Raw genomic sequence first — 25,336 nt, 5'->3', positions numbered from 1 at the left:
TAACAACACAGCACGCGACAATACGTCTGGCTGCTCAGCAAGGAGGCCCAATTCATTCTTTACCTGTTGACACGGTCGACCTCCTCACGCCACAATGCGCAGACCGGCAAGGTACCTCAATTTGAGGCGACCCGTAAGTTTCATTTATGCCCTTGAGGGATCCTTGCGATCCTAGGCCCTGCCTCATTGTGACCAAAGAGGCTGACCCAAGACAGAAACTTCGCCTGTCATGGAACAAGCACAATCTATACAACATCGCCAAAGGCGTCGGCTCCGTCGACATGGGGCGTGCCTCGATGCGAACTTTTTTCCAGCAGAAGTGGGAGGCCAAGTCAACGACGCGCGGTTACCACGGCGAGCACATACCCGAGAAGAAATGGAAGCGCATGTTCACCCGGCAGCTCGCCTCTGTCGTTGAGATGGACCCGCGCTACCTCGCAGAGCATGACGGTTCAGAGCAGGCTACCGGCCGTGGATCGGGCATGGGAGCACGCCAGGTGGCGGCCGACGACTATGCGACGTGGTTTCCCCGTGGGCAACGACAGGACGAGGTGGGACACGTCGCAGCGACCAGAGTCGGATCACAGGTTACTCGCGAGATGGAACTGGAGCACCGTAACATTACACCTCTCATGCAGATGACCTACGCGCCGGTGGAGCGGAGGCTGGACATGGCTGTTTTCCGGTCGCTGTTCGCAACGAGCATTCGTCAAGCGAGGTTGATGGTCGTCCACGGTGCTGTGACGGTCAATGGCAAGAAGGTGAGCTAGCCAGGCAGTGACACGACAACGGGCACTGACTAGGATACAGATGGTCTACCCTGCCTATCGCCTGAACCCTGGCGACATGTTCCAAGTTGACGTGGGCAAAGTCCTCTCCGCTGTCAGCAAACATAAGAACCCTGAGACGAAGCTGGAAACAGCCAAGGTCGTCAAGATGCTCAAGAACAACCAGAAACTCTACGACAGCATGGAGAAGCGGTTACGAGTATGGAACGACCAATTCGAGGAGACCGCCAACCCCAAAGCGACAGAGGTGAACGAGGACGGTGAAGAGAAGACTGCATTCGACGAAGCACAAGTCATCAAAAAATTCCGCTACGCCATCTATTCACAAGGAAAGGGCAAAGACGGAGCAGCAGCAGCAGAGGCTCAGACCGAGACCCCGGCCGAGGGTGTCGAGGAGGCGGCGGCCGAGGGTGTAGAAGGTGGCGAGAGTGCGGCCAAGCCCAGCGCAGAGAGGCTGTTGTCCAACGAGGAGGGTCAGGAACTCAAGAGGCTCAAGCTCGAGACCGCATTGATCGATGCCAAGCTTCTGATCCGCGACCAGAGTGAGAAGAACGACCCCCTCTGGCGAGAGTTTAAGCTGCGAAGCTTTAGGGACCAAGTGGGCCGCGCGCTGGACATGGACACATCAGCACAGACGAGCACCAAGGAGCTCATCAGCCAGCTGGAAACCAACATGAAGAGCTTGAGCATGCTACACGACGAGAAGTCGCAGAGCTCCCAGGCTGCCAACGCACCGGGGCAGAAGACGCCGCGGCAATACGCCCAGAAGGCCCTTTGGCTCTCGGGACACACGTCCGATAGCGACGTCGCCGTATCCGTCGGCCTGGACAGGCTATCGGTCAAAGAGTTTAAGGACCTCGCGAGGTTGCTCCGCTCCGATGCTGAGAACCCCATTGACGAGCACAAGCCCTACCCCACGCCCTGGGCGCCTCGGCCGTTCATGAAGCCGTTCGTCTTTGTGCCGCGTTATCTCGAGGTCAACCACACCACCTGCTCTGCCGTCTACCTGCGTCACCCCGTGGCGAGAAAGGGCATGGGTGAAGTGCCAACGCCGTTCAACTTCTTCACCAACCAGCTGGCACACAACTGGTATGTCGGCCGGGGGGCGAAGCATGCTACCATGTAAGATAGTCAGGGCGTGGGGGTCTGTATATTAGACGTGTTGTATAATTGTACAAAAGCGCGACAGCGGCGATTGTACGTTGAGAAGTAAAGACTTTCTCGCAGATCCATGAATGTCTTGAACGTACGTCTCTCAAGTATAGGAATGGGAGATCCCAATGCGTGTCTGGCCATGCAGTTGTGTTCAACAGTTGACAGAATCGACGGACGTGTCTGATAAGACATTTCGATGTGCACCACTACTATTGCCTACCCTGTACCATCATCCCACGTTTTCCCCTCAAGATCGTTATCAGACCTCACCATCCATTTGTCGCTCACTTGCTGATACGTACAATATCCATCTACATGATCTCTACGGAGCCTTGAAATGTGAGATTTGAATGCATCTCACTGGCAGGTACATTCATGTGCACAGCCATTCTCCTCTTTCACCCGAGCAGCCTGCTGCTGAGCATGAACAAATCCGGCTATCGCACGATTCGCGCTCTTCATCCAAGCGATTGCTTTCGAGGCCACACATGAAATCCGAGACCCGTCCTCATTGGTCAGCCACGGGATTTATTAGGATCTACAAATCTCGGCCCAACTGCGACGGCTCACGGGTCACGGGTCCTTAACATGAATAACGTCAACAGTGGTGCCGGCGCTGCTGCTGGCAACCAGAGTGACTGGTCGCAAGCCCTGCATCATCCACAACCAGCCTCGTCTGTCAGCGCAGACACGTCTGCGGCGTCGGCACCCAGCAAAAAGAAGCCATCTCGCCGACGAACGGGCGCCTCTAGCCCCAAGAGACGATGCGTCAGTACTGCCTGCATCGCGTGCCGCAAACGCAAGTCCAAGTGCGATGGCGCGGTCCCGAGCTGCGCAGCATGCGCGAGCGTATACGGCACAGAGTGCATCTATGATCCCAACTCGGACCATCGGCGAAAGGGCGTGTACAAGGAAAAGGCCGACAGTATGAAGGCGCGCAATTCCACCCTGCAGATCTTGATCGAGGCGATCCTGAACGCATCAGAGGACGAGGCGTTTGACATTGTGAGGAAGATCAGGACGTGCGACAGTCTCGACTCGGTAGCAGAGGGTATTCTGTCTCAAGGCCCTGAGAATGACCAGATGCTCTCCGAAGGGTCCGACGACGACGCAGGTGGCGACACCCGTGCCACTGAGACCGGCAACGCCATTGATGGTGAGAGGGCGCTCGCCCGCAAGATGGGCGAGCTGCGTCTGGAGAACGGATCGGTTCGCTTCATCGGCGGAACGTCGCATCTAATCTATCTCAGTGATCCCCAAAGCGGCCTGAGCGACGAGCCCCTGGCTGACGAGTGTAATCCTGGGGCAGACGCTGTTGCGACTTGGACACGCGTGACGGACGACGCGCCCCTCATCAGTATGCTCATCAACAAGTACTTCAACTACCACTACCCTTACTTCACGACGCTGTCCCGCAAAATTTTCGAGAGGGACTTCCTCAAAGGAAGCCTGGAGGTGGCGCGGGAACAGAGACAGGGGGCTACCGTCCACTGCTCTGCGCTGCTCGTCAACACCATGCTTGCGCTGGGCTGCCACTTCACCGACGTCCCGGGCGCCTATGCAGTCCCCGGAGACAGTCGCACAAAAGGCGACCATTTCTTCGCGGAAGCCAAGCGCCTCATCATCGAGAATGGCGAGTACGAGCGACCTCGGCTGGTGACGGTACAGGCCCTGGCACTCATGTCCGTCCGCGAAGCCGGCTGCGCGCGGGAGGCCAAGGGCTGGGTCTACAGCGGCATGAGCTTCCGTATGGCGCAGGACATTGGGCTGAACCTGGAGATGGACAACATGGAAAGGGAGAGAATGCCGGAGCATGAGGTAGATGCCCGGCGGATCACGTTCTGGGGCTGCTTCCAGTTCGACAAGGTCTGGTCCAATTACCTCGGGCGCTTGCCGCAGTTACCCAAGGGGTCTTTCAACGTGGCCAAATTCGACGTGTTCCCGGACGAGGACGCTGAGATGTGGTCGCCTTTCCCGGACACTGGGTTCGACGACGAGTGGGCGCAGCCGGCACGCACTCGAGCAGTGGCTCTACAGCTGTCCGAGCTATCCGAGATCAGCAGCGACCTTTTGATATTCTTCTACCATCCCAACCACATTGGGCGGTCAAGCGGCAAGGCCGTCGAGTTGAAGAAGCTGAGCGAGCTGCATCGACGACTCGAGGAGTGGCGGCAGAAGTTGCCCATGGAGCTAGAGGCCAAGGAAGGTCAGCTGCCCAATGTCATTCTCATGCAGTAAGTGACCTCCCACAGCAACAAACTTGGCGTGATACCAATCATGACACAGTATGTTCTTCCATCTGCAGTACATTCACCTCTTCCGGCCGTTCCTCAAATACGCTCCCTCAGCTTCCCCTCTGCCAGTCCACGTATCACCTCGCCGCATCTGCACAGCCAACGCGGGAGCCATATCGAAGCTCATGCGGTTATACAAGAAGACGTGGAACATGCGGCAAATCTGCAACATTGCCGTGTACATGACGCACTCGGCGTGCACCATTCACCTGCTGAACCTGCCCGAGCGTACGGCGCGTCGCGATATCATACACGGCGTGAAACATCTCGAAGAGATTGCGGAGGACTGGCCGTGTGCTCGTCGTACGCTATGCATCCTCAGCGTCCTGGCTCGCAAGTGGGGATGCGAGTTGCCCGAGGACGCCGCATTTGTCTTGCAGAGGACAGACGAAAAATACGGATACTACAGCACGTCTGAAGTGCCGTCACCCCATGGGCAGCAGGGAAGAACGGCAAATAATTTCGAAAGGGGTTCTGCTCCACATGGCGGTCACGCCAGGGTACATAATAGTCCTTTGAGTCAACCCCCTCAGCAGGTGTTGACTCAGCAGACACAGGGCCAACCCGTAGACATGGGCCTGAATCCTCAGGTCGAGGCGTTGGTGCAGCAACATCGACAATCGCGGCCACAGTCCCCTCAGGCCCAAGGCTTACCTCAGGACATGGGGTTCTCTACGCCATCACCATTGGCATCCTGGCCCACTGGACTGTCGCCCGTCAACGATGCCCGTTACGCTGGATTCGCAGCGAATACACGCACGCCGGAGGACCAGGAGCCGCCAGCTGGAGTGGTCATGGCAACAAGTCGTCCTCAAATGTCCCCGGCGGGTGTGAGCATGGACGGCCACGACTGGTTCCTCAACGATAGCGCTCGCTGGCAACAAAGCTTTGAGACCTGGAACTTGGGTGCTGGCGGACCTCTGCCCCCCGGCCAGCCTGACGCCGCAAGCGGTGTCTACGTCTTTGGGGACGTCACCGGTGGCGGTGTCGTACCAGATGGCGGGCAGGGCCAGCTTCAGCAGCGATCAACACCGCACGGTGACGAGGTCGAGGGCGCCTTTGACGGCCTGGGGGCTTCGCTGAACGGCGGTGGGTGGTTACCGGGGTTGGACTGATGGATGGACGACAGTCAGGGGAGTTCCAATGAGATTTAAGAACGCAACGTTGGAGTGTCGGTGTACTTTAAGACGACATGGACAATGCAGGGAAAGATACCTCTTCGCGATCGAATTCGCATGTTTTTTTGAGCCTGTGAGAATCAGTACAACTGGGGGATCCACGTTGTTCCCAACACAAAGATCCGGTTTGAGTCCTGACACCCTCGCTCCGAATGTCGATCTACTCCGTATATAGTTGGACCCTTGAAGACAAGACATGTCGGGTAAATCGGTCTCGACAATCATATGTCCAACGGCATGCTTCTTCGGAACGTTTGCATCGCGGACGCAGGACCCATGCGGGGAGGGCCCAGAGGCCCCAGACTCATTCTATCACCCCAGAGACCCTGAAAGCTTGTCTGCGCTGAATGTGACCAAAGATCCTCTGGCTATGCGGAAGGGGACATCAGGCTACTACGCACGTGCGTATCCCATGGGGCTCGGCCCCTGGGTGGCAAGGCAGACGTACACGTAGGAGGGTCGTATGTTCGCCGATGTTGGGGAAAAATTAAAATGACCGCCTCTTAATATGTAGGAGCATTATCATTGGTAGCCCTGGAGGGGCGGTGTCATTGAGCAATCCTTGATGGCGGTACGTATCTTGTTTCAGTGCTGAGTCCTCTCGGACCAAGGGAAGATTACTATAATAACAAGGTGCGTGGTGTACTAATAACCAATACTTCTCAAGTTCTCAACGCGGTTCCAGGCCAATAGCTGGCGTTACATCAGTGTCATCTCTGCGCGGACTGAGATGATGAATTGCATATTACGGTCAGACGTTGGACCACACTTCATCTGGGCTGTCCAAGAAGATGAACCCCAAGTGCGCCAATACCACTCTCCTTTGTCTTGCGTGGACTCCTTCTATCTATGGGCTACATACAGCACAAAATAGTTGTACTCGCTGAGGGAAACCATGGTGAGCCCGCGTTTCTAAGCCACAGCGTAATACAGTAGTACTTGTTGAGTGCTTGTTGCCACGTCTTCGAGCCTGTTCACCCGCTGCCACATATGGACGCTACAAGTACGGATACGGATACGGATATATGTCTGTACCTACATACTTAGTCATACCTTGGTCATTGGCACGTCTCAGATCCGGATTATTCAATGCAGCATGATGAGATGCATCTTGGAAGCTGAGTGAAATTAGAGGGATGATCGAGCCAGCCATTGCGTCCTCGACTTGTCGGCGAACGGGCAGGCCGCAGCCGTCTGCGAAGGTCTCTGGCTCTCAGAACAGGCACGCAGGGACCCCTGCTCGCCATGATGTGAGTGCCCTGCTGAGCGATTGGTGCAAAATCAGGACCGGGGCTTCTCCGCATGGACGGTCGGCCCGCACTCCGACGTTCGAAACGTGTGGTGATTTGGGTTAGCGTGGGGTTCGAGTTGGGGAATGAATCACTACTAGTAGAAGGAGTCGGGAGCCGTCATCCTCACCGAACCACAAGCGGACGTGGTCAGGAGGCGTCGAGGGCGCGTCGATCGTCGGTGAGAGGCGCTGTCTGTCTGGGCGGGGAGGAACTGCGCGAGGCTGAGTGGCATCAGATCGATCAGCTGACCGCGTGCAAGAGGTGACGGGCATGTCGTGCCAGATGTTGTTGGGACTTGGAAGGCGCGAGAGCAGGAGAAGGCAAATTGGAAGCAGCCACCGATGGTGGCTTGAAATTGGGGAAGGAGCACGAGCAACATGGTCAGCGACCCTGTAATCAACATTCTTTGTGTGCCTTTCTGACGAATCCATGTCTCAGCCTTTTGCTGGATTTGGAATCGCAAGCTCATCCCCGCAAGATGCTCGCTCGCCGTGTCGCCCATGCTCATCGCTCCTTGTTAAGCGCGCCGATCTCATCTCCACGTCAATTGTGCCCGCTTGCTTGACTCACTTTGACTTGAGTGGTCGAACGCTGGACCCTGGCCTCGGGAGTCTGGAGTCTGGAGTCTGGAGTCTGGAGTCTGGAGTCTGGAGTCTGGAGTCTGGAGTCTGCTACCCCGGATGAGGACTGGAAACGCGTGAGACGCGGCGGACATTCCGCGTTGATGCTAACAAACAGCGCGCTCCTTTTGCTTGCCTCGATCGACCAGGTACCTACATAGCTGTCTACTGAGCCGGTCACCGCGGCAGTCCTCGAACCACGAAGCGTCCACTTGGGTCTAACTCTAACACAACTCGGAATCGAAAGTATGTCCCGGGACAATCGACGGCAAACCCATGCGCAAAACTACTGTACAGTACGCACGCCAGGACGTAGCATCGCCGACGTACCCCACATTCTCAACTGGCGTCGACGCGAGTCGGATGGATTGTCGGGCGAGTGTCCGGCGGACACGGGACACGGGCAGGGTTCATTCGTGTTGGCCGCATCCACTGGTTTGCGTCAAATATCAATGCAATCTTCACGCCTCGTCATGGGCAGGGCCGTCGCGGACTCAGACGTCCGTTTGTCTCGGGACGTCGAGCACATTTATGTGCTTTTCATGCCATGCCATGCTCAAGCTCAATCGGCGCCGTGGAAACGACGTCCTGGACCCGATCGAGCCTCTGGCGCCAAAGCGGGAAAAAAGCCCTCAGCAACGGAATGCCGCGGGCCACACCACTTAGTCTATAATTTAGTCTCCGTGCCCACACACAGGCGCACCAGTCCCGTCCAAGCTTTTTCTTCGGACGGGACGCTCCACCTCCACTTCGACGACGTGCCTCCTCCACACGGCCTACGCCTTGTTGCTACTCTCCACTCCGCGCTTTTTGAGTTGCTGCAGCATTGTCACAGTGGCTAGCGAGGTTGGTTGCTGCACAGAGAGCTCGTTGCCTTCTCCTCACGAGTCATACTGCCGTGACTGATGTACTCCTGCAGGCTCCAAGCCTCCAAAACAGGGATCCCCAAGAACGGCCCTGTCCGAACCCCGGAGCCCTGAAATTATGCAGTGGCAATTCAACAGTTCGACCCTCCCGGGGACTGGACGCTGGAGCCGTTCGGGGGCTCAACTCGATCAGGCCGTCCCCAGCCCTTCCCCCCGTGCTCTTGGCTAGCAGCCTTGGCAGCCCAGAGTCCCAGGCCTTTTGGTCACTCGGATGGGGAACCTCGCCTAGGCCTAGCTTCCCAAAGTCCCTCCTAGGAAGAAGAATATTACCAGAAAGCCGCCCACTTCACCCCCCTCTCGGGATCTCTCCACTGTCCAAGGCCGACCTTGCCTGCTCCTGTGAGCCACATGTACAGACACGATTCACGACAAGAGACGACGCTTATGACCGCTTTTCCACACTGTCAAGGAGGCACTCACCACATCGACCTGCCCGACACACGCCTGTATATACTGTAGTTTCGAATCACAGCTCTTTCTTGAACCGAGGCGCAACAGCACGCCGACCCTAGCCACCGACTACACCAGCTGGGAGCCTGGGACCATCGGCATACGCATGCGACAGAAAGCCGCTATTCCTTTTCACAGCCCCTCCGTCTGCACAAGCCAAGATGCTGTCAAATCCTCTGCAGCGGTACTCGCCGTACCAGAACCTGTCTCAGCCCGGCCTCGTCTCCAATGGACATTCTCAGCAGCCGCTGGCGCACAACAATGGCGTTGACCACATGGGACAGACTGCGCAATACGGCTTACACCAGCTTCACCACAACATGGGACCACAGAGTCCTCCGCTGACCAGACAGACACCTGGTCCGAAGAACCGGCAGCAATCGTTCAGCTCCGCGCGAGGAAGCGCCAGCGGGCAGGTGAGGCGACGAATCAGTAGAGCCTGCGACCAGTGCAACCAGCTACGGACAAAGTGCGATGGACAGAACCCTTGCGCCCACTGTACCGAGTTCGGCCTGGGGTGCGAGTACGCTCGCGAGCGCAAGAAGCGCGGCAAGGCCTCCAGAAAAGACCTGGCTGCCCGTGCTGCGGCCGAGGCCGTGCAGGCAAAAGCACCCGGGGGCCAGACAGGAGACCGAGAGCACTCCTCCACAGCATCGACGGTCAATGGAAAGACGGACGCCTCCAGTAGAGATTCGCCACAAAGAATGGACGACGAGGGAGCACTTGCGACCAACGACGCCAACAACAACTCATCTTCGAGCGGGCTCAGGGGGTTTGACCAAATAGAACAGCACACGAGCAACGGCTCTTCCAACATGAAGCCTGACGGGCACAACGGCGAGACGCCTCGAGCGCTGGAGATGAACGGATATACCGCCATGACTCCACAAGGGTACGACCGATCAGACATGAATGGGCAGATGATGGGGGCGCGCTCCTTTGGACAGAATCACGGCGTGATGTCTGGGTATCCGGACTTGCCGTACCCAATGCAGGGACAGAGCCCTCCAGGCTATCATGGTCACAATGCGGGCTTCCGCATCGGCGCAAGTCCCATGACAGGCTATCCCATGGGAGCGGCCACCAACGCGTCGCCAGGCTGGGGCATGCCATTCCCCTCGCCGCCGGCGCATTTCGGGCACGTGCACATGGGCCAGAATCAGAACAACATCAACACGTCAAATGTCCGTTATCCTGTCCTCGAACCACTGCTGCCCCACCTGGCTGGGGTACTACCCGTGGGACTGGCGTGCGACTTGATTGATCTGTACTTTGCGTCCTCATCATCGGCGCAGATGCATCCCATGTCACCTTATGTGCTGGGCTTCGTCTTCCGCAAGAGGGCCTTTCTTCACCCGACCCGACCGAGGCGTTGCCAGCCCGCTCTGCTTGCCAGCATGCTGTGGGTGGCTGCGCAGACAAGCGATTCGACTTTCCTCACGAGTGTGCCGTCGGCTCGCAGCAAGACATGCCAAAAGCTGCTCGAACTCACCGTCAACTTGTTGAATCCGCTAATTCACGTTCCTTCTGGGCACCCGTCACCCGGTGCAAGTCCAGCCGCCGACGGTGTCGCTCTTGGTGGGCTGGGCGTTGCTTTGCCTGGCTCCATGAGCATGGATGCTCTGACGGGCGAGTCGGGAGCCTTTGGGGCGGCCGGCAACCTCGACGACGTGGTCACCTACATCCACCTGGCCACGGTGGTCTCTGCCAGCGAATACAAGGGCGCCAGCCTGCGGTGGTGGAATGCGGCCTGGTCCCTGGCACGCGAGCTCAAGCTCGGCCGTGAGCTCCCGCCGGGTGCTCCGGGGATGGACGCGGAGATTGACGGCGATGCCGACGGCCTGGACGAGCACGACATTCAGCGATACAATCCCAACGTGGTGTCCGAGGAGGAGCGCGAGGAGCGGCGACGGATATGGTGGCTTGTCTACACTGTTGACAGGCATCTGGCATTGTGCTACAACCGACCCCTGTTCCTGTTGGATGTGGAATGCGACGGGCTGAAGCAGCCCCTCGACGAGCTCGTCTGGCAACGAGGCGACTTTGGCAGCCTAGACAGCGTCCACGACCCCAATGCGCTGGGCATGTCCGAGGCCGACGCCCGGCCTCGAGGACCCGGGTTCCAATGCCACGGGCACAGCATCTTCGGATACTTCTTGCCACTCATGACGATCTTGGGCGAGATTGTCGACTTGCACCACGCGAGAAATCACCCTCGGTTTGGCATCGGGTTCCGTTCCGCTGGCGAGTGGGACGATCAGGCCGCCGAAATCGCGAGACACCTGGAAACGTACGAACACAGCCTCAAGATGTTTGAGCAGCAAAACCTACCGAAGCCAGTCTCCGACGACAAGAACGATTTCCACGACGCGGGCGAGCACCTCGGGGCCGGTGGTGAGGCCCCATCCCCGTCAATCCACTCGGCTCACACCAACAGCTCGGGCCGCATGACCGAGAGCGACATCCAGACCAAGATTGTCGTCGCGTACGGCACGCACGTCATGCACGTCCTGCACATTCTGCTCGCCGGCAAGTGGGATCCCATCAACCTCATCGACGACCAGGACCTGTGGATCTCGACGCAAGGGTTCATCACCGCCACGGGCCATGCGGTGTCTGCCGCCGAGGCCATCAACCAGATCCTCGAGTTCGACCCCGGGCTGGAGTTTATGCCCTTCTTCTTTGGCGTCTACCTCTTGCAGGGCTCGTTCCTGTTGCTGCTCATTGCCGACAAGTTGCAAGCCGAGGCATCGGCGAGCGTGGTCCGCGCCTGCGAGACGATTGTACGAGCTCACGAGGCGTGCGTCGTCACGCTCAACACGGAGTATCAGGTACGTCCGTGTGTCCTGTAATCGGAATGGCTGATGCTGATCTTGTGCAGAGGAATTTCAGCCGAGTCATGCGCAGTGCGCTCGCACAAGTGCGCGGACGAGTTCCGGAAGACCTCAACGAGCAGCACCAGCGCCGGCGAGAGCTGCTGGCCCTGTATAGATGGACGGGCGATGGCACCGGTCTCGCCCTGTGAAAAGTATAGGTACGATTACGGCGCGGTAGGCGAGGATATGTTGAAACTGAACGGGCGCTGGAGTTGCGGTTGGCATTTTAGGGGTTTGCTGGGCAATTGGCGAGGACTGGAGCCACGAATACAAACAATCTATCTCCCCGTCTCGAAGACGTCTCCTGCCTTGGCGTGAGGATTGCATACTATGGCACTGGTCAGCAGTACTGCTTGCGCTTCATGGCCATCGCACTCCACGGCAGCCACGTCGCACATGGATGCTCGGGCGACAACAAACACACCATTCCTGGAGCATTCGCGCAGCCTGAGCGTGTATCGTTCGCGTCTCAAGATGAGAGTGCTCAACTGTCACAAGGCCGAGAAAAGCCCACAAGGGACCCTCCGTCCATGGTTCAGAGCCATCGCTTCGAGAGGCATTGTCACGCATGGTGACCCGCAGAGGCTGACATGGCAATAGGCCGAGGAAGGACCAGCAGATGGGCAATCAAATCAAAGGCAACAATCGCTTCGGGGTTCTCTTCGCCTGACAGCTCGTCAGTGTTGGTAGCCAACTCTTTCACCGTCATACGTCGCCTCTGACCGCCTGACGGTTCGTCCAATGTTGCGATGGCGCACGCGGCGGCGTGGACGGCCTGGATGCTCGCCTCGTCGACGTCCGACTGACCTCGAATCATGACGTGCACCATCAGTTGATCCAGATTCAGCCAGCTTGCTCCGTTTCAAGGGGGTCCTCTTCGTTTGCCATTCGCCTAATGTGCTTGATGGGGACTGTCACGGAACGGGGGCCAGGCTGTGATTCAGAGGGAGGTGCTCCGCGGTGAGGCCGCGTCCACACTCTTGGGACACCGACTCACCATTGCCCATGCATGTGCTCAGGAGGCTGCGGCTGGCCTATTTATACCACGGGACTTGGGACCCCTGGGACTCACTGGTACACCAACGTCGACAATCTCGCTCGTGTTGTGGTACTTTCCAAGCGTGGCTTCCAGCAGCACGACAGCTCACTGCATTTATCCGTCTGCTCACTCATCCTTCAGGGCTCAGCTGACTTGCAATGGCTGATGCTCATCATCACCACCAGAACGGTGGGTCGTCGTCGAAGCGTCCGCGCTCTTCCACCGGAGACAACAACAACCACAACGACCAAGGCGGTAGCAGTTCCAAGAGACAGCGGACCGAGGCCCATGCCCAGGATACGCAGAACCTTGATCCCTTGGGGTTTCCCAACGTCGACGCCTTTGGTCATCCGCAGCTTGACTACAACAACTATGTCGCCCCCATGGCCACCATGCAACAGTACAACATGCCGCCGCCAACAGCGACAGCGACAGCGACATCGGCCGGCAACCCAGCCGCTCCCAACGGCGTCTCTTCTTCCTACGGCGCCACCTACCAAGGATCCCTACCGGCGAATGTGCCTCGGTCGTCCACCCGCAGCGGTCTCAAGATCGGTCCCCTGACTCTCGAGCAAGCCCAGCTCGCCATCCCCGGACACCTGTCGCCTGCCGACAAGGAAGTCCTCAAGACCCGGCTGCAGGACGAACTCAACCGGCAGCGCGCCCATCCGCCGGCCCTGCCTCGCTCCGAAGTCTCCGGCCTGCCCCCCAAGGAATTCATGCCCGAGTACAAAAAGATCGAGGAGCACTTCACACCCGAGCTCAAGGCCCGCATCCGGACGTTCAACGCACGCATCTCCGAGGAGCTGCAGCGCATCGACCGCGAGCGCAACAACCAGGCGGCTAAAAAGTCGCGCGAGACCCGCCTCGAGGCCCTCCGTCTCACGCGGGACATGCTCAACAAGAAGACGGCCGAGCGCGACTGGCTCCGCCTCAAGGTGCTGCAGCTCCAGGGCGAACCAAACGAGTACGACGCCCTGCCGGACCAGACACGGCGCCGACTCGTCGAGGTGGTCGAGACGCGCGTCCGCGAGATTGACCAGACCTACGCCGAGGAGAAGAAGCAGGAGGAGAGCCGCAAGCGGGCCGAGCGCACGCGCCTGCGCGCCGAGGCGCGCGAGCTCGAGGCGATGACGCCCGACTACTTTCTGAACGAGATTGTGCCGCCCGAGGAGGCCCTCACGGCCATTGTCGGCGAGGACGGCACGTATATCGACAAGGAGCAGGAGGAGGACGGCGAGGGGGAGCCGGAGCAGCAGCTGTATGCAGATGGCGGTGGTGTCCTGGACGAGCATGTGTTGGAGCGGACGCTGTATGGAGGGGGGCACCATGGTCACACCTTGAGACTGTGAGCTTTGCGGCTGACTTGCTGGTGCTTATTCATGGTGTTTGACAGAGATTCGTCTTTTGGGGTGGGGGGGGAAAGCCGGCGCAGTGGCATATTTGTTTTGGGCGAGAAATTGGGAGAGACATGATGGCACAAGGCATTCATCAAGGCCACGCACATGGGACTGCCACTGGGCTATGGGATTTGATACGAAGGCGTTCTAGGATTGCTATACCTGGGGGGAAAGTTTCTTGCTCCAAGTTACTCGGGGCGCAGGGCGAGAATCATTGATATTGAGAGAGTTTCGTGTCTGTTCTGAGTGACTTCCTGCTTCTTCAACCTGACGTATAGGCGACGGTGTATTTACATCTTGAACTGCGGCCTTGGGCAGATGCATCTCGACATCCTCATCCTCGACACGGCGGCCATCGCTCAAGCACGCACGGACAAGGACGGCGAGCAGTATGATGATCAGGAACCTGCAGAGAGACGGTCAGTATGCTTTCTTCGTCTCTTCAGAGGTATGGGTAGAAGCATCTCACCAGTCGACAGCGGCCACAACCGTGCTCGCAATCAAGGCAGCATAGAAGCGCCTCCAAAGGAAACCATCGCCCTCCGGCCAAGACGACATGCGGCCCCAGTCCTCCACCCACTCGACCTCCTTCACCTGGCCCGCCAATCTCACCTCCCAGAGCCAGCAACCGAGCCAGAAGACCGATTTGACGCCCAACAAGACGACGAACGCCAGTTGGTAGTAGAATCTACCACCCTTGGACGTGTATTCCATGACCAGCATGGTCGTGACGATGGCCAGGGTCAGCACGCCGGAGAAGTGGACAATGTTGGCGGCGTCGTTGACGAGAAACGCCCAGTCCTTGTGGTGCAGGCTCGCGTTATAGGCTGTCGTACCAACGGCGCCGGCTGTGACGAGTAAGATGGCGACGCGCAGGTAGACGAGCCATCTGGGCAGCGAGGGGACGGACATTGTGTTGAAGCAGGCCATGATGGTCAACGTTCTGCCCTACCGTAGTATGAGTTAAATCGCATGCTTCCAGCATGGCGGGCATTGTAGGCAGGAGAGGCTTTCTTCTTACATGTTCCTACGAGACTCTTTAGCGACGGATGATCACTTGACGCAGGCAGGGTGTGTCCGTCGCCTCCACCACCGCAGGGCTGCAGGTGCACGACTTTCGCACGTGTCCCGGCCGAGTGAGCATGGAACTATCAGGACTAGCACTCCTGTGGATTGTGTTTGCATTTCTCCTGACTGCGTTGGTGGGAGCAGCTGCTAGAGGCAAGTAGTGATCCGGCTTCTTCACCAGCCTTCCTTGCCAGCGCATGAAGCCCCAGTATCTTTTATCTAGTTCATATTATCTCGGATCTAGTAGTAATGTCCTTGCTGTCTACCCCCTCGCGTGCACCAGCCGCCCGCGAACCCACACCCTGTCCGTGTTGCGGTCGTCGCCAGAGTACACCCACTTGGCCATCTTCTCCTCCCAGTCCTCCCAGCCAAACAGATCCACGTTGCCACCATCGCCTGCCTCCTCTTCTTCCCCCTCGGGCACGTTCCGCAACCGTACGAGCTGCGCGTCCCAGGCCATGCCCTCCTCAAAGGCACCCACCGTACCCTCGAGCCCGACACACTGGGCGCCGCCCCTCGTAGCAAGGTACAGAACCTCCTCCACGCTCAGCTTGTCCTCGTCGTCCTGCGTGTTCATGCAGACGTGTCGGCTCACGAGTGCCGCCTGGCGCGCCGCCTCGAGGACCGACGGCGAGTAGCCCCCCGACACGTCCGTGCCCAGGCCGACGTCGACGCCATGCCGCCACAGCCAGCGGATGCGCGCCGTCCCGCTGCTGAGCGATGAGTTGCTGCACGGGCAGTGTGCGACCTTGCTCTGCCGGGCTGCGATGGCGCGCGCCTCCCGCTCCGAGAGGTGGACGCCGTGCGCGAGGATGGTCCGGGGCGTGAGCAGGTCGTGCTTGTCGTACACGTCTGTGTAGTCCTCGTACCCCGGAAACAGCTCCTTTACGAGCTCGATCTCCCCCTTGTTCTCGGAGATATGCGTCTGCACGTGTAGGTCCTTCTCCCTCGCCAACGCGCCGAGCTCACGCATCGAGTCTGATGTGCAGCTTGGCGCGAACCGCGGCGTGAGGACTGGGCGCACGAGGGCATCGTCTCCGTTGCCCTTCAGCTGCTGGATGTACTCGATGCACGCTTTTGTATTTTGGAGGCCCTCCTCGGCGGACTCATCGCGGTAATAGTCGGGGCAAATACCTGGTCGGTCCATGCAGACGCGTCCCACCAGCGCGCGCTGTCCCAGGTCGAAGCAGAGCTTGGCGAGGAGGTTGGTCGCGTCCACGTCAATGGTGGCGTAGTACGCCGCTGTCGTCGTGCCGTGCGCCAGCGTCCGCTTCACGCAGGCTGTATAGACGCGCCGGGCGCGCGCGAGGTCCTTGAGGGACGACTCGAGCGGGAAGGTGTACTTTTCCAGCCAGGAGAGGAGGGTGGATTTGCCAAAGATGCCGGCATTGGGATACTGTGAGGCGTGAATGTGCGTGTCTTCTCTAGTCAGCTGGACTGTCTCTCGGTCTCGAGAAGGAGGGAGTCGCACCGATGAAGCCCGGAAAGAAGAAATCGCCTCGAGGGCTGCGTGTCACGTTGACACTGCTCTCATCCCAGCCCAGGGACTGGATCAACGCCGACAAGTCCTTGGCAGGACCCTTTCTGGCAATGATGCCATTCTCGTCGATGAGAAGCACGGTCTCATGGGTGTATTCAAGCTCAGCTTTAGTTTTGCTGTGGATGAAGGTGCCGACAAACGCTTGTCTAGTGAGAGCCATTGTGGGTGCCGGGTAGGTCAATCAATCATCAAAAAGAACGCAAAAGGGGAGGGGACGGAAACGAGCGAAGTCCCGCGACGAGCGTGGCCTTCTTCTATAGAAATGACAGTTATGTGATAAGAGAAACAGGCCCCTTTCTTTGCCTGCTGTTCCTTTGGCAGTGTACAACGGACAGCAAAGTCAGAGATTCGGAGTAATGTATGTGTCGGGCGGACGCCGCCTCCCCCACTCTTTAGCTCAACAAGATCGCGGTGCTCGCCGCCGGCCGAATCGCTCTCTCACGGACGACATTCACTTGGAGTCTTGGACAAATGCATGGACGGATGGACCAGCAGGAGATAAGAGCAAAGGAATTGTCATCATAACTACCAACTAGTCTGTCAAACGCCGCTCTAGGATCTATCAAATGCCCGCATATCATAACAACCATCATCAACCACAACAACCCCAGTACTCGCTGCTGTATAAAAATCGTCCCTTCTAATAACAACTGCCCAGCTAGCTAGCCCTTACGCACCCCGCGCGGGGCCCTCGTAGTCGCCGCTGCTGCTATCTGTGCCAGCCTGCCCGTTGGGGCCGTCCTCCTGCGTGTACTTGTCCCAGTTGGCCAGCACCGCGCCAATCTTGGGCGAGTTGGTCAGCTTGTACACGTCCTCAAAGTACTCCTTGGTCAATGCAAACGGTTTGGCCGTCACGTTGGGAATGTACTTGCCCACCAGCTTGGACGGGTCAATGGTCGTCTTGTTGATCTTCTTCATCAGGAAGGATCGGAAGGGCTTGACGCCCGACCGCAAAAAGGTCGAGTGGAATGGCACGTCAATACCCTTGAGCGGGATTGTCGCGAAGCCGCGCTCCAGCTCCAGGGGCTGAGGCTTCTTGAGCGTCTTCTCAGCACACCCGCGCACAATCTCGCGCAGCGCGCCCTTGGCTTCCTCAATGTTGCTGCGCATTTCCTCAATGTCAATCTGCTGCATCTTGAGGAAGTTGGTCACACCCGCCAGCGTGTCCAGCGCACGCAGGTCGCCCGCGCACACATACTGCATGTTGGCAATGTTGTAGTTGACAATCTCCAACAGCCAGCCCGTCTCGTCCGCAATGTTGCTCACCACAAACTCGAGAGCCTCCTCGGTAAAGCTCTTGGAGATACGGCTCGGGTTGACCGCGCACATGGAGTAGTTGGACCGTCCACTCGCGTCACGCTCCACGGCCACCTGCATGGTCAGACCACGATAGAACACGACAGAGACCAGACTCTCAATGGGCATCACATCGGCCAGGGCGGCCAATGCGGAGTACTCGCCCAGCGAGTGGCCAGCGAATGTGCTGTCACGAGCAACCAGACCCTTGGACTTCATGTCCTCGAAGCTGGCCTTCTCCATCAGCGTCAGCGCAGGCTGCGTGAATTGCGTCGCCGACAGCAGGCCCGTGGGCGAGCGGTATGTGTACGAGGTCGTGCTCTCGCTGATCTCCTTGAAGATGCGCTCCGACTTGATGGAGCCGTCGGCCGCGACCGTCTCGAAGGTCATCGCCATGTAGTTCTGGCGGATGGCCTTACCACGAGGGCCACCAAAGTGGATGGTGAGCTCCTTGGGGTTGTTCTTGACAATGTTGGTGATGGAGAAGCCGTAGTTGTCGAGCAGGTAGTTGTCCGCGCGGTCCCACACCTCCTTGGCGACAGGACTGCTGGCGTACAGCTCCATACCCATGCCCTGCTCCTGCGAGCCCTGGCCGGTGAAGACGTAGGCTGTCACAGGCTGCTCAATCTCGGCCTCGGCCAGGAGGACCTTGTCCCCAGTCTCCTTGTTGCTGGCCTCAATCTTGATGAGCTTGCGTCCAGAGACCATGCCAACGTGCTGGAGCTTGACTTGGATATCGTCGTTGGGCAGCACCATGCCCGTCAGCGAGGCGTGGAAGCTGCGGACGCGGCCAATGTTGTTCTCCGCCGCCCAGGTCTCGACGAGACTGCGTACGGCCGCGCTCGAGTACATGCCGTGCGTGATGGTGCCGGGCAGGGACGCGTAGCTGGAGAAGACGCGGGACACGTGGATGGGGTTGTAGTCGCCCGACACACGCGCGTACTTCTCGTTGGAGGCAGGCGCACGGAGCTGCAGAGGCGTGCGGCCGCTCAACGGAATGGCGTTCTCAAAGTTGAGGGGCTGGTCCAGAGGACTGCCGTTGCGCTCGAGGTAGTCGAGCACAGGGTTGCCGTGGGACTCGCCCGCCTCGTAGTCCACGCTGGCCACCTGGATAACCTCCTTCGTGGGAAGCTCGAGCAGGACTTGACCGCGTGTCTCCACACTGCTGTAGACGTCCTTGTTCTTGAAGCGAACCAAGCTCTGCAGACGGAAGGTCAGGGTCTGGCCGAGCAGCTCTATCTCGCTCGGCAACTCGTCAGCGCTGAACCACTGCTTGGAGCGGAGCACGGCCACATCGCGAGTGGTGGCGAGATGAACCTGGATAGGGGTCTCCACCTTGCGCTGGAACGTGTTCTCGTAGTCGGTGTACGTCCCGCGGTAAAGGAACTGGGAGGTGACCTCCATGACGGGCTCGTTGTCACGGACGAGGGTACCGCAGACCTCCACCATCTTACCGGACTCCTGGTTGATGATGGCGTTGATCTGAGCAGTCGTAGAGACCACGTCACCCTTCTTGAGGGGCTCGGCACCCGGGATCATGCGGAACCCGTTGGACAGGTGAACCAGCTTGAGCAGGTCACCGTCAATGGTGCGGGGGAAGATGGGCTTGGTGATCGCCTTCCAGCCCACGACAATGGCAAAGTCCATGGGAGCATAGACCGTCTTGCCGGGGCGATCCACGAAGGCCTCGCCAGTGTTACCAACGGCATGGACAAAGTCCTTGATGTCCTCGCCGGTAATGGTAGTCTTGCCACCGTCAAACTTGCTGGTGACAACGGCGTCAAGGTCCAGCTTCTCGTTGCCGAACCACGCCCGCCAGTAGAATTCCTTGATGCGGTCGTTGCGACCTTGCATGACCTCGTGGATCGGAGCGTAGCCAGCCTCAGGGTTGTAGGTGAACTTGAGCGGCAGCGATACCGGCTCACCCAGAGCAGTGGTATCCTTGACCAGGTTGACCAGGATCTCGTTCTTGCCCACCAGCTTGACCTCGATGACTGTCACGTACTGGTTGTGGCGAGGCTGCTCCTTGACGATGATGCTGGTCCTGGATGGGTCGTTGGGGTGGTAAATCTCAACAAACAAGCCACGGGTAGGAGCAAAAATGCGTCTAAGAGGGTTGGTCTGGAACTTTTGACCCTGCACAACCACGTCCGAGCTGAGAAGTGCGTGTCTCCAGTTGCGGTTGGGACCAGCCAAGAGGGTCAGCCAGGCGTCGAGCTCGGGCATCACGGCAGTCACCGAAGAGGAGAGACGGTAGGTGTGCTTTTCAGCATCCTGGATGACCGTCAAGCTGTCGATATCCAGAGGAACCTCGGACTCGACTAGCTTGCCACCAAAGTACTCAAGGGTGGGGATCGACGAGGCATCGCCATTGTAATAGTCCCTGACGAGGAAGTCAATGTGGGCGTTCTGGATGCCGTCAAGGATGTCCTTGATGGGCTCGTCAAGAACAGTAGAGAACTTGGCGGCAGTCGGTCCCTGAAGGATACAGGTACGACCAACGTCCTGGCCGATGACTGCGTCGAGATCCTCAGACTGCCACAGAGAATCCTTCTTGAAGAAGAACTCAAAGTTGTCATCGAGCACGGGAATGAAGGTCACGGGCTTCTGGCCAGGGCGCGAGCAGAGCAGCAAGAAATGTTGCACGTCCTGAGCGTTGATGATCTGGGTATCGGCCTCAGGGTAGTGAGAGAGGATGCGGTCAACAGCTTCGTATGGCTCGTCAAGATCAGCGTAGCTTTGAAGCAGAGAAGGCTTGCTTGAGACACTTGTGAAGCGCTCCTCGACGCGGTGGATGAAATCTCCGGTCAACCGAGCGAACGAAGGGTCGATCCAGCGCGACTGGTACTTAACGTAGAGAAGGTCAACCAGGCGGCGAGTGACCTCGGCATAGGTCATGTCCTCGAGGTCCACTGCTTGACCGGCCTTGTTGCAGCCGAACCAGACCTTTTGGAAATCATCATTCAGCTTCTTGATGATGTATTCACGGTTCTTCTTAAGTTCCGGCACTCGCTTCTCCTTGGGCAGAGCGAAGATCTTCTTATCCATCTCGGCCCAGAAGCGTACACCACGGGTAGCAAGCTTGTGGATGGGCTCGCCCATCTCGGAGCGAACAGTGATGACACCACCGGCAGGGCCCTTGTATGTCTGCTCCCACTGGGTATCCTCCAGCCCTGGAGCGTCGACGATTGCCTGCTTGGCACTCTTGCTCGTGTGGGCCTCCTTGGCGACCATCATGCGGCTACCGAACAGGGTACCGTCGAAGGGCATGGGAGGATATCCGTACTTCTTAGACCACTCACCGGTGAGGTAAGGGTAGGTATCATCGGCGCCACCGAAGCCACTGCCAGCAACAAGGATGATGTTCTCCTGGCGACGGATGCGACCGTACATTTGCAGCACAGGCTGGTGGAAATCCTCAAAAGAATGGTGACCACCACCACGACCACCTGTCCATTGCAAAATGACAGGGAACGTGGGGTTCGCCTTGGCAATGTTGATGACGGACTGGATGGCCTCACCTGATCCTGGCTTGAAGGAAATGTGCTTCAGACCAAGGGTCTCAATGTACTCCTGGGCAACCTCAATGGAAGGAACGCCGGCACCGATCGTGAGACCTTCAATGGGCACACCCTCGGCACGCAAACGGCCAAGGAGGGGGATTTGCCAGCCCATGGCGCGGGGGTTGACGTAGATCAGGTTGACAGTGATACCACGGCCAGCAGGGATGGCGCCCTCGATCTTGAGAAGCGCCTCGGTCATGCGCTTGGCGTTGAAGTAACCACCACCACCAAGCTCAATGTGGTAGCCGGCGTTCATGGTCGCAGCAACAAAGTCCCAAGGTACCGTGCACGGGGTCATACCGGCCACCATGACGGGGGCGATGCCGAGGAGTCGACTCATGCGGGTGTCGACGTAAGTGGTGCCGCTCGATGTCTTGACCAGGCGAGGCTTGTATTCCTTCACCCAGTCAATGGCATACTTGACGGCGTGCTCCTCGTCCCTGTCGAAGATCTCTGGCTTGTACCCGACCTCGGTGATGGTTCCGTCGATGGAACCGGCGAGGATGACACGGACGCCAGTACCTTCCTTGTTACGGCTAGTCAGGACACCCAAGCCGGAGATACCGCCAGGGCCAAAGTCCAGGATGTGGGTTGCCTCTTGAAAGACTGTAGCGGCTTCCCAATTGACGGGGTCGCGAGTGATGAGGCGGATCAAGCAAGGAACAATGTTACCCTGGACCTGCTCACGGAGATCCCTGCCCGTGTTAGTGTCGAACACTGGAACGGCCAGGGCGGAAGCATCAATGCTGATATTCTTGAGGTCTTCGTCAATCATAGCAGTAGCCTCAGACAGGTACTTGCTGTGGAAAGGAGCGGTGATGGGGAGGAATCGGTTCGAGAACCGGATCTTGCGCTCGGTATAAGGGACCCTGGTCTGGTCCAGGCCTGTGGGCGCTTTAACCTTGCGCAACTGCGAGTTAAGACCGTACAGTGATGTGGGAGGACCTGTGACAACCATGTTGCGAGGGCTGTTGACGAGGGAGATGCTGATGTGGCGATCAGCGGGAAGATACTGATTGGTGGCATCAATGTGCTTTTGCACCTCCTCCCTGGACAAATCTCGAATGCTCAACATTGGTGTGGGTGTGCCCTCGCCATTGTCCTGCGACTCCTGAAGCATCGTAGGGGTCATGGAGGTAACGGGGAATGCTTGTTGACTCCTGGCACCGATCCAGAACAAGATTGTGAGGGTCGATGCCACGATCTCGCGCCACGACTCCCAGGAGTCAGCAGCAGCAGTGGCAGCGGCCATAACGATACCCTGCGAATGACCGGTGGTACCGGCAGTCCTCTCGCGCAGGACCCCAGGGTCCACGCCGAGGACCTTGCAGGTGATTTCGTAGTGGGCCATCTGCACGAGACCGATCAGGGGGAAGCTGACGGGCGCGGAGATGAGATAATCAACGTCGGGCGTCGAATCTGGTGCATGGAGCCAGCTCATAATGTCCAAGCCCTTGGCGTAGATCTGCTCAGCGCCTGGGTGGTGTGAGAGGCTCTGTAGTCGCTCGGCGGAGCCTGTGATAAGTTCGCTCACAAAGCTGGGGTACGTCTTGTAAAGCTCGCGGAGCTCCTCAAAGTACTCCTCGATGTTGCCCTGGCCGCCAAAGATGGTGTAGACCTTTGCGGCTCCCTCATCAGCGGCTCTGAACAGCGCTGACTCGTGAGGTCGGATGTTTCTGTTGGACACAGCACGAGCCGCGTAGTAGCTGCGCACGACCTCGAGCTTTTTCGACTCAATGCCGGGAAGGGTGGCAGCTAACGCGTGCACCTCGTTGCCATGCAGGAAAGCGCGCTCGAACTCGTTCAGGACGATTTTGAGGACCTCCTCGTACGACCCCGAGTCATCGTCCTCGCCTTCCTCTACCTCGAAGGCAACGAAGCCCAGGTAGCGAGCGACGAGCTCGGCGACGGATGAAGGTTCATCATCTTGCGCGAGCTCGTCAGTAGCTGTTGGTAAGCTGGCGAGAAAGCGCTCTTTGAGCTGAGCTGCGTGGAAGTGTAGATTTGTGGGAATGAGGAAAGATGTGTCGAGAGACCCGTGGGAAAGAGTCAACGGTCGCAGCGAAGCGTTGGATCTGGGAGTAGAGATGCCCGTCTGGGGGCCAGTCCCGGTGCCGTACATAATGGTTTGCGAGGAGGGGGGTATCGTCAAGTCTGCGGGGAGACGAACAGTCAGTGAGTGCGCAGGAGGATGCTCAGGAACGATTGCGCACCTCAATCGTTTAGCACAGAGTGATCTCGGACGCTCCTTTCAGCCAGGGAAAGGCGCAAAGTCGGTTCGTAACTCTGACAGGCCGCAATGGCTCGAAACACGCCCCGAAGATGGGTGAACCCGGGGGAATTAGTACAGGCAAAGAGGTACGGCAGCGTCTGGTCAAGTTCACCTCCCGCACGTTTGGAGATGAGTTCTTGCACGCTGAAGGAAGGAAGAATAGGAAAAATTAAAGAGACGATCTCGTGATGTTCATGGGAGATCTCTGGGGAGGGGAGGATGAGGTTGTGGTTGAGAGTGGCAGGATGACAAGCGGTGGGAAATTTTGGTGGAGGTTGATGGGTGGACCTGGCCAGGTGACAAAATAACCAGCAAAGGGAACCTTGCACTTCAAGTGGCGTGTTGACCAGCCCTTGACAACTGTTCTTGTCCCGAGTTGGGCAATTTGCGGCACCGGATGGGCTGGAACCACCAACATTGGCTTAATAGTGTAACTTTCTAGAACATCGCAGCGATATATTAGACGACCTACTGAATGCACAGCAGCCGCAACGTACCGGTGGTGGCCGAAAAACCAGTTCTGTTGGGGATGGTTCGGTTGGTTGGCGAGAAAGAGGTGACCCCTCCAGTTATTTTTTTGGTGGCTAGTTCCACCTCCAGTCCACGGTTGACAGTCCCTCAAACTTCATCAGGGGTCCAGCGTCCACTGTGTGCATCCCGGCCATCATTTTGTGGGCAGGGGTGGCTGGAGCTCCATTTTTCTCCCTCTCGGGTGTCTTTTTGGGGTCCGGACGAAGGGGTCTGCTACCTGACTCTTTCTAAGCATATTCGGGGCACTAGTCAATGATTCGGCTCGAATCGCAATTCGTAACTGGGGTATCTGGCAGTCCACGTACTCCGTAGTTATGCCCGAGTGCCGTCCAGGGGACGTAGAGCATCAGCAGCTCCAAGCTTACTTTCCGCTGTCTCCATCCCACTTGAAGTACCACGGCGTGGCAGCACACAGGGACCAAGGCCCACTAGCAGCTTATCGATAGGAGTGCCTGCATCCTGCAATAGCCCGGTCCTGCGGGCGGACACACTGCATGGTACATGTAAACCACTTCACGGATACATATCAACTTGAATATCAACAATAGCGCAGCCTCGATGTGCAACTTGCATCATTAAATCACCAGGTCTCCGAGAGCCCTGCAGTGAAACTGGCCGACTGTCTTGAGATGCAGTATCAAGGCACTCCTGATAAGAGTTGACGACTGAGAGCTCTTCCAGCACTTAAGCTCAGTATGAGGTTCCGAACTTCCGAGCCCTTTCTGCTGGGACCTGGCATGGGTGCGGCAGCCAGGGACTGGACCCAGTCCGGAAGCCTCCCGTCATCACGCAGCTGCGGCGGTCTTCGTTGGAAAATTGTTGGAGGCTAGTCGAGTGTTGGCTACGTATCCAAGTAACTACATAGATTCCAGAAAAGACGCTCACACCATCATTTGCCCGTGCCGTCCGGATGATGTTGCATGGCTTATCAAGCAACGATAAGCTGATGGGCACAGACAGGTCCAATGCGGCATGAGCCCCTTTTGAGGGATGGCGGTTCCTGATGATGCCCCAAAGAAACCGACATCGATTCGGGATCCTGGGGAAT

At 58.0% G+C, this 25,336-nt stretch overlaps 6 protein-coding genes across 6 annotated transcripts; 3 read left to right on the top strand and 3 right to left on the bottom strand.

Annotated features, from left to right (window-relative positions):
• Nucleotides 1–94: 94 nt before the first annotated feature.
• On the top strand, nt 95–5,352 carry J7T54_002320 (Nitrogen assimilation transcription factor nit-like protein; the record flags this gene model as incomplete). Its single annotated transcript, XM_051506501.1, has 5 exons — nt 95–133; nt 216–761; nt 811–1,877; nt 2,549–4,177; nt 4,230–5,352. 5 exons carry the CDS (start codon nt 95–97, stop codon nt 5,350–5,352), a joined length of 4,404 nt encoding a protein of 1,467 aa, XP_051362283.1.
• A 3,512-nt stretch (nt 5,353–8,864) lies between these two features.
• Nucleotides 8,865–11,728, top strand: J7T54_002319 (Xylanolytic transcriptional activator-like protein; the record flags this gene model as incomplete). Its single annotated transcript, XM_051506500.1, has 2 exons — nt 8,865–11,534; nt 11,585–11,728. The coding sequence occupies 2 exons, from the start codon at nt 8,865–8,867 to the stop codon at nt 11,726–11,728; spliced, it is 2,814 nt and encodes a 937-aa protein (XP_051362282.1).
• A 413-nt stretch (nt 11,729–12,141) lies between these two features.
• On the bottom strand, nt 12,142–12,408 carry J7T54_002318 (uncharacterized protein; the record flags this gene model as incomplete). Its single annotated transcript, XM_051506499.1, has 1 exon — nt 12,142–12,408. The coding sequence occupies one exon, from the start codon at nt 12,406–12,408 to the stop codon at nt 12,142–12,144; it is 267 nt and encodes an 88-aa protein (XP_051362281.1).
• A 368-nt stretch (nt 12,409–12,776) lies between these two features.
• J7T54_002317 (uncharacterized protein) lies at nt 12,777–13,970 on the top strand (the record flags this gene model as incomplete). Its single annotated transcript, XM_051506498.1, has 1 exon — nt 12,777–13,970. One exon carries the CDS (start codon nt 12,777–12,779, stop codon nt 13,968–13,970), a length of 1,194 nt encoding a protein of 397 aa, XP_051362280.1.
• A 236-nt stretch (nt 13,971–14,206) lies between these two features.
• On the bottom strand, nt 14,207–16,786 carry J7T54_002316 (guanine deaminase; the record flags this gene model as incomplete). The annotated part of the gene is made up of 5 exons (XM_051506497.1): nt 14,207–14,260; nt 14,313–14,424; nt 14,488–14,961; nt 15,386–16,505; nt 16,558–16,786. The coding sequence occupies 5 exons, from the start codon at nt 16,784–16,786 to the stop codon at nt 14,207–14,209; spliced, it is 1,989 nt and encodes a 662-aa protein (XP_051362279.1).
• Nucleotides 16,787–17,295: 509 nt separating this feature from the next.
• On the bottom strand, nt 17,296–23,607 carry J7T54_002315 (Fatty acid synthase subunit beta-like protein; the record flags this gene model as incomplete). Its single annotated transcript, XM_051506494.1, has 1 exon — nt 17,296–23,607. The coding sequence occupies one exon, from the start codon at nt 23,605–23,607 to the stop codon at nt 17,296–17,298; it is 6,312 nt and encodes a 2,103-aa protein (XP_051362278.1).
• Nucleotides 23,608–25,336: the final 1,729 nt, after the last annotated feature.

Source organism: Emericellopsis cladophorae (genome assembly GCF_022114955.1).
Source record: "Emericellopsis cladophorae strain MUM 19.33 chromosome Unknown NODE_22_length_311439_cov_122_237611, whole genome shotgun sequence".
Taxonomy (NCBI): Eukaryota; Fungi; Ascomycota; class Sordariomycetes; order Hypocreales; family Bionectriaceae; genus Emericellopsis; species Emericellopsis cladophorae.
This window is presented reverse-complemented; position numbering and strand designations above follow the sequence as displayed.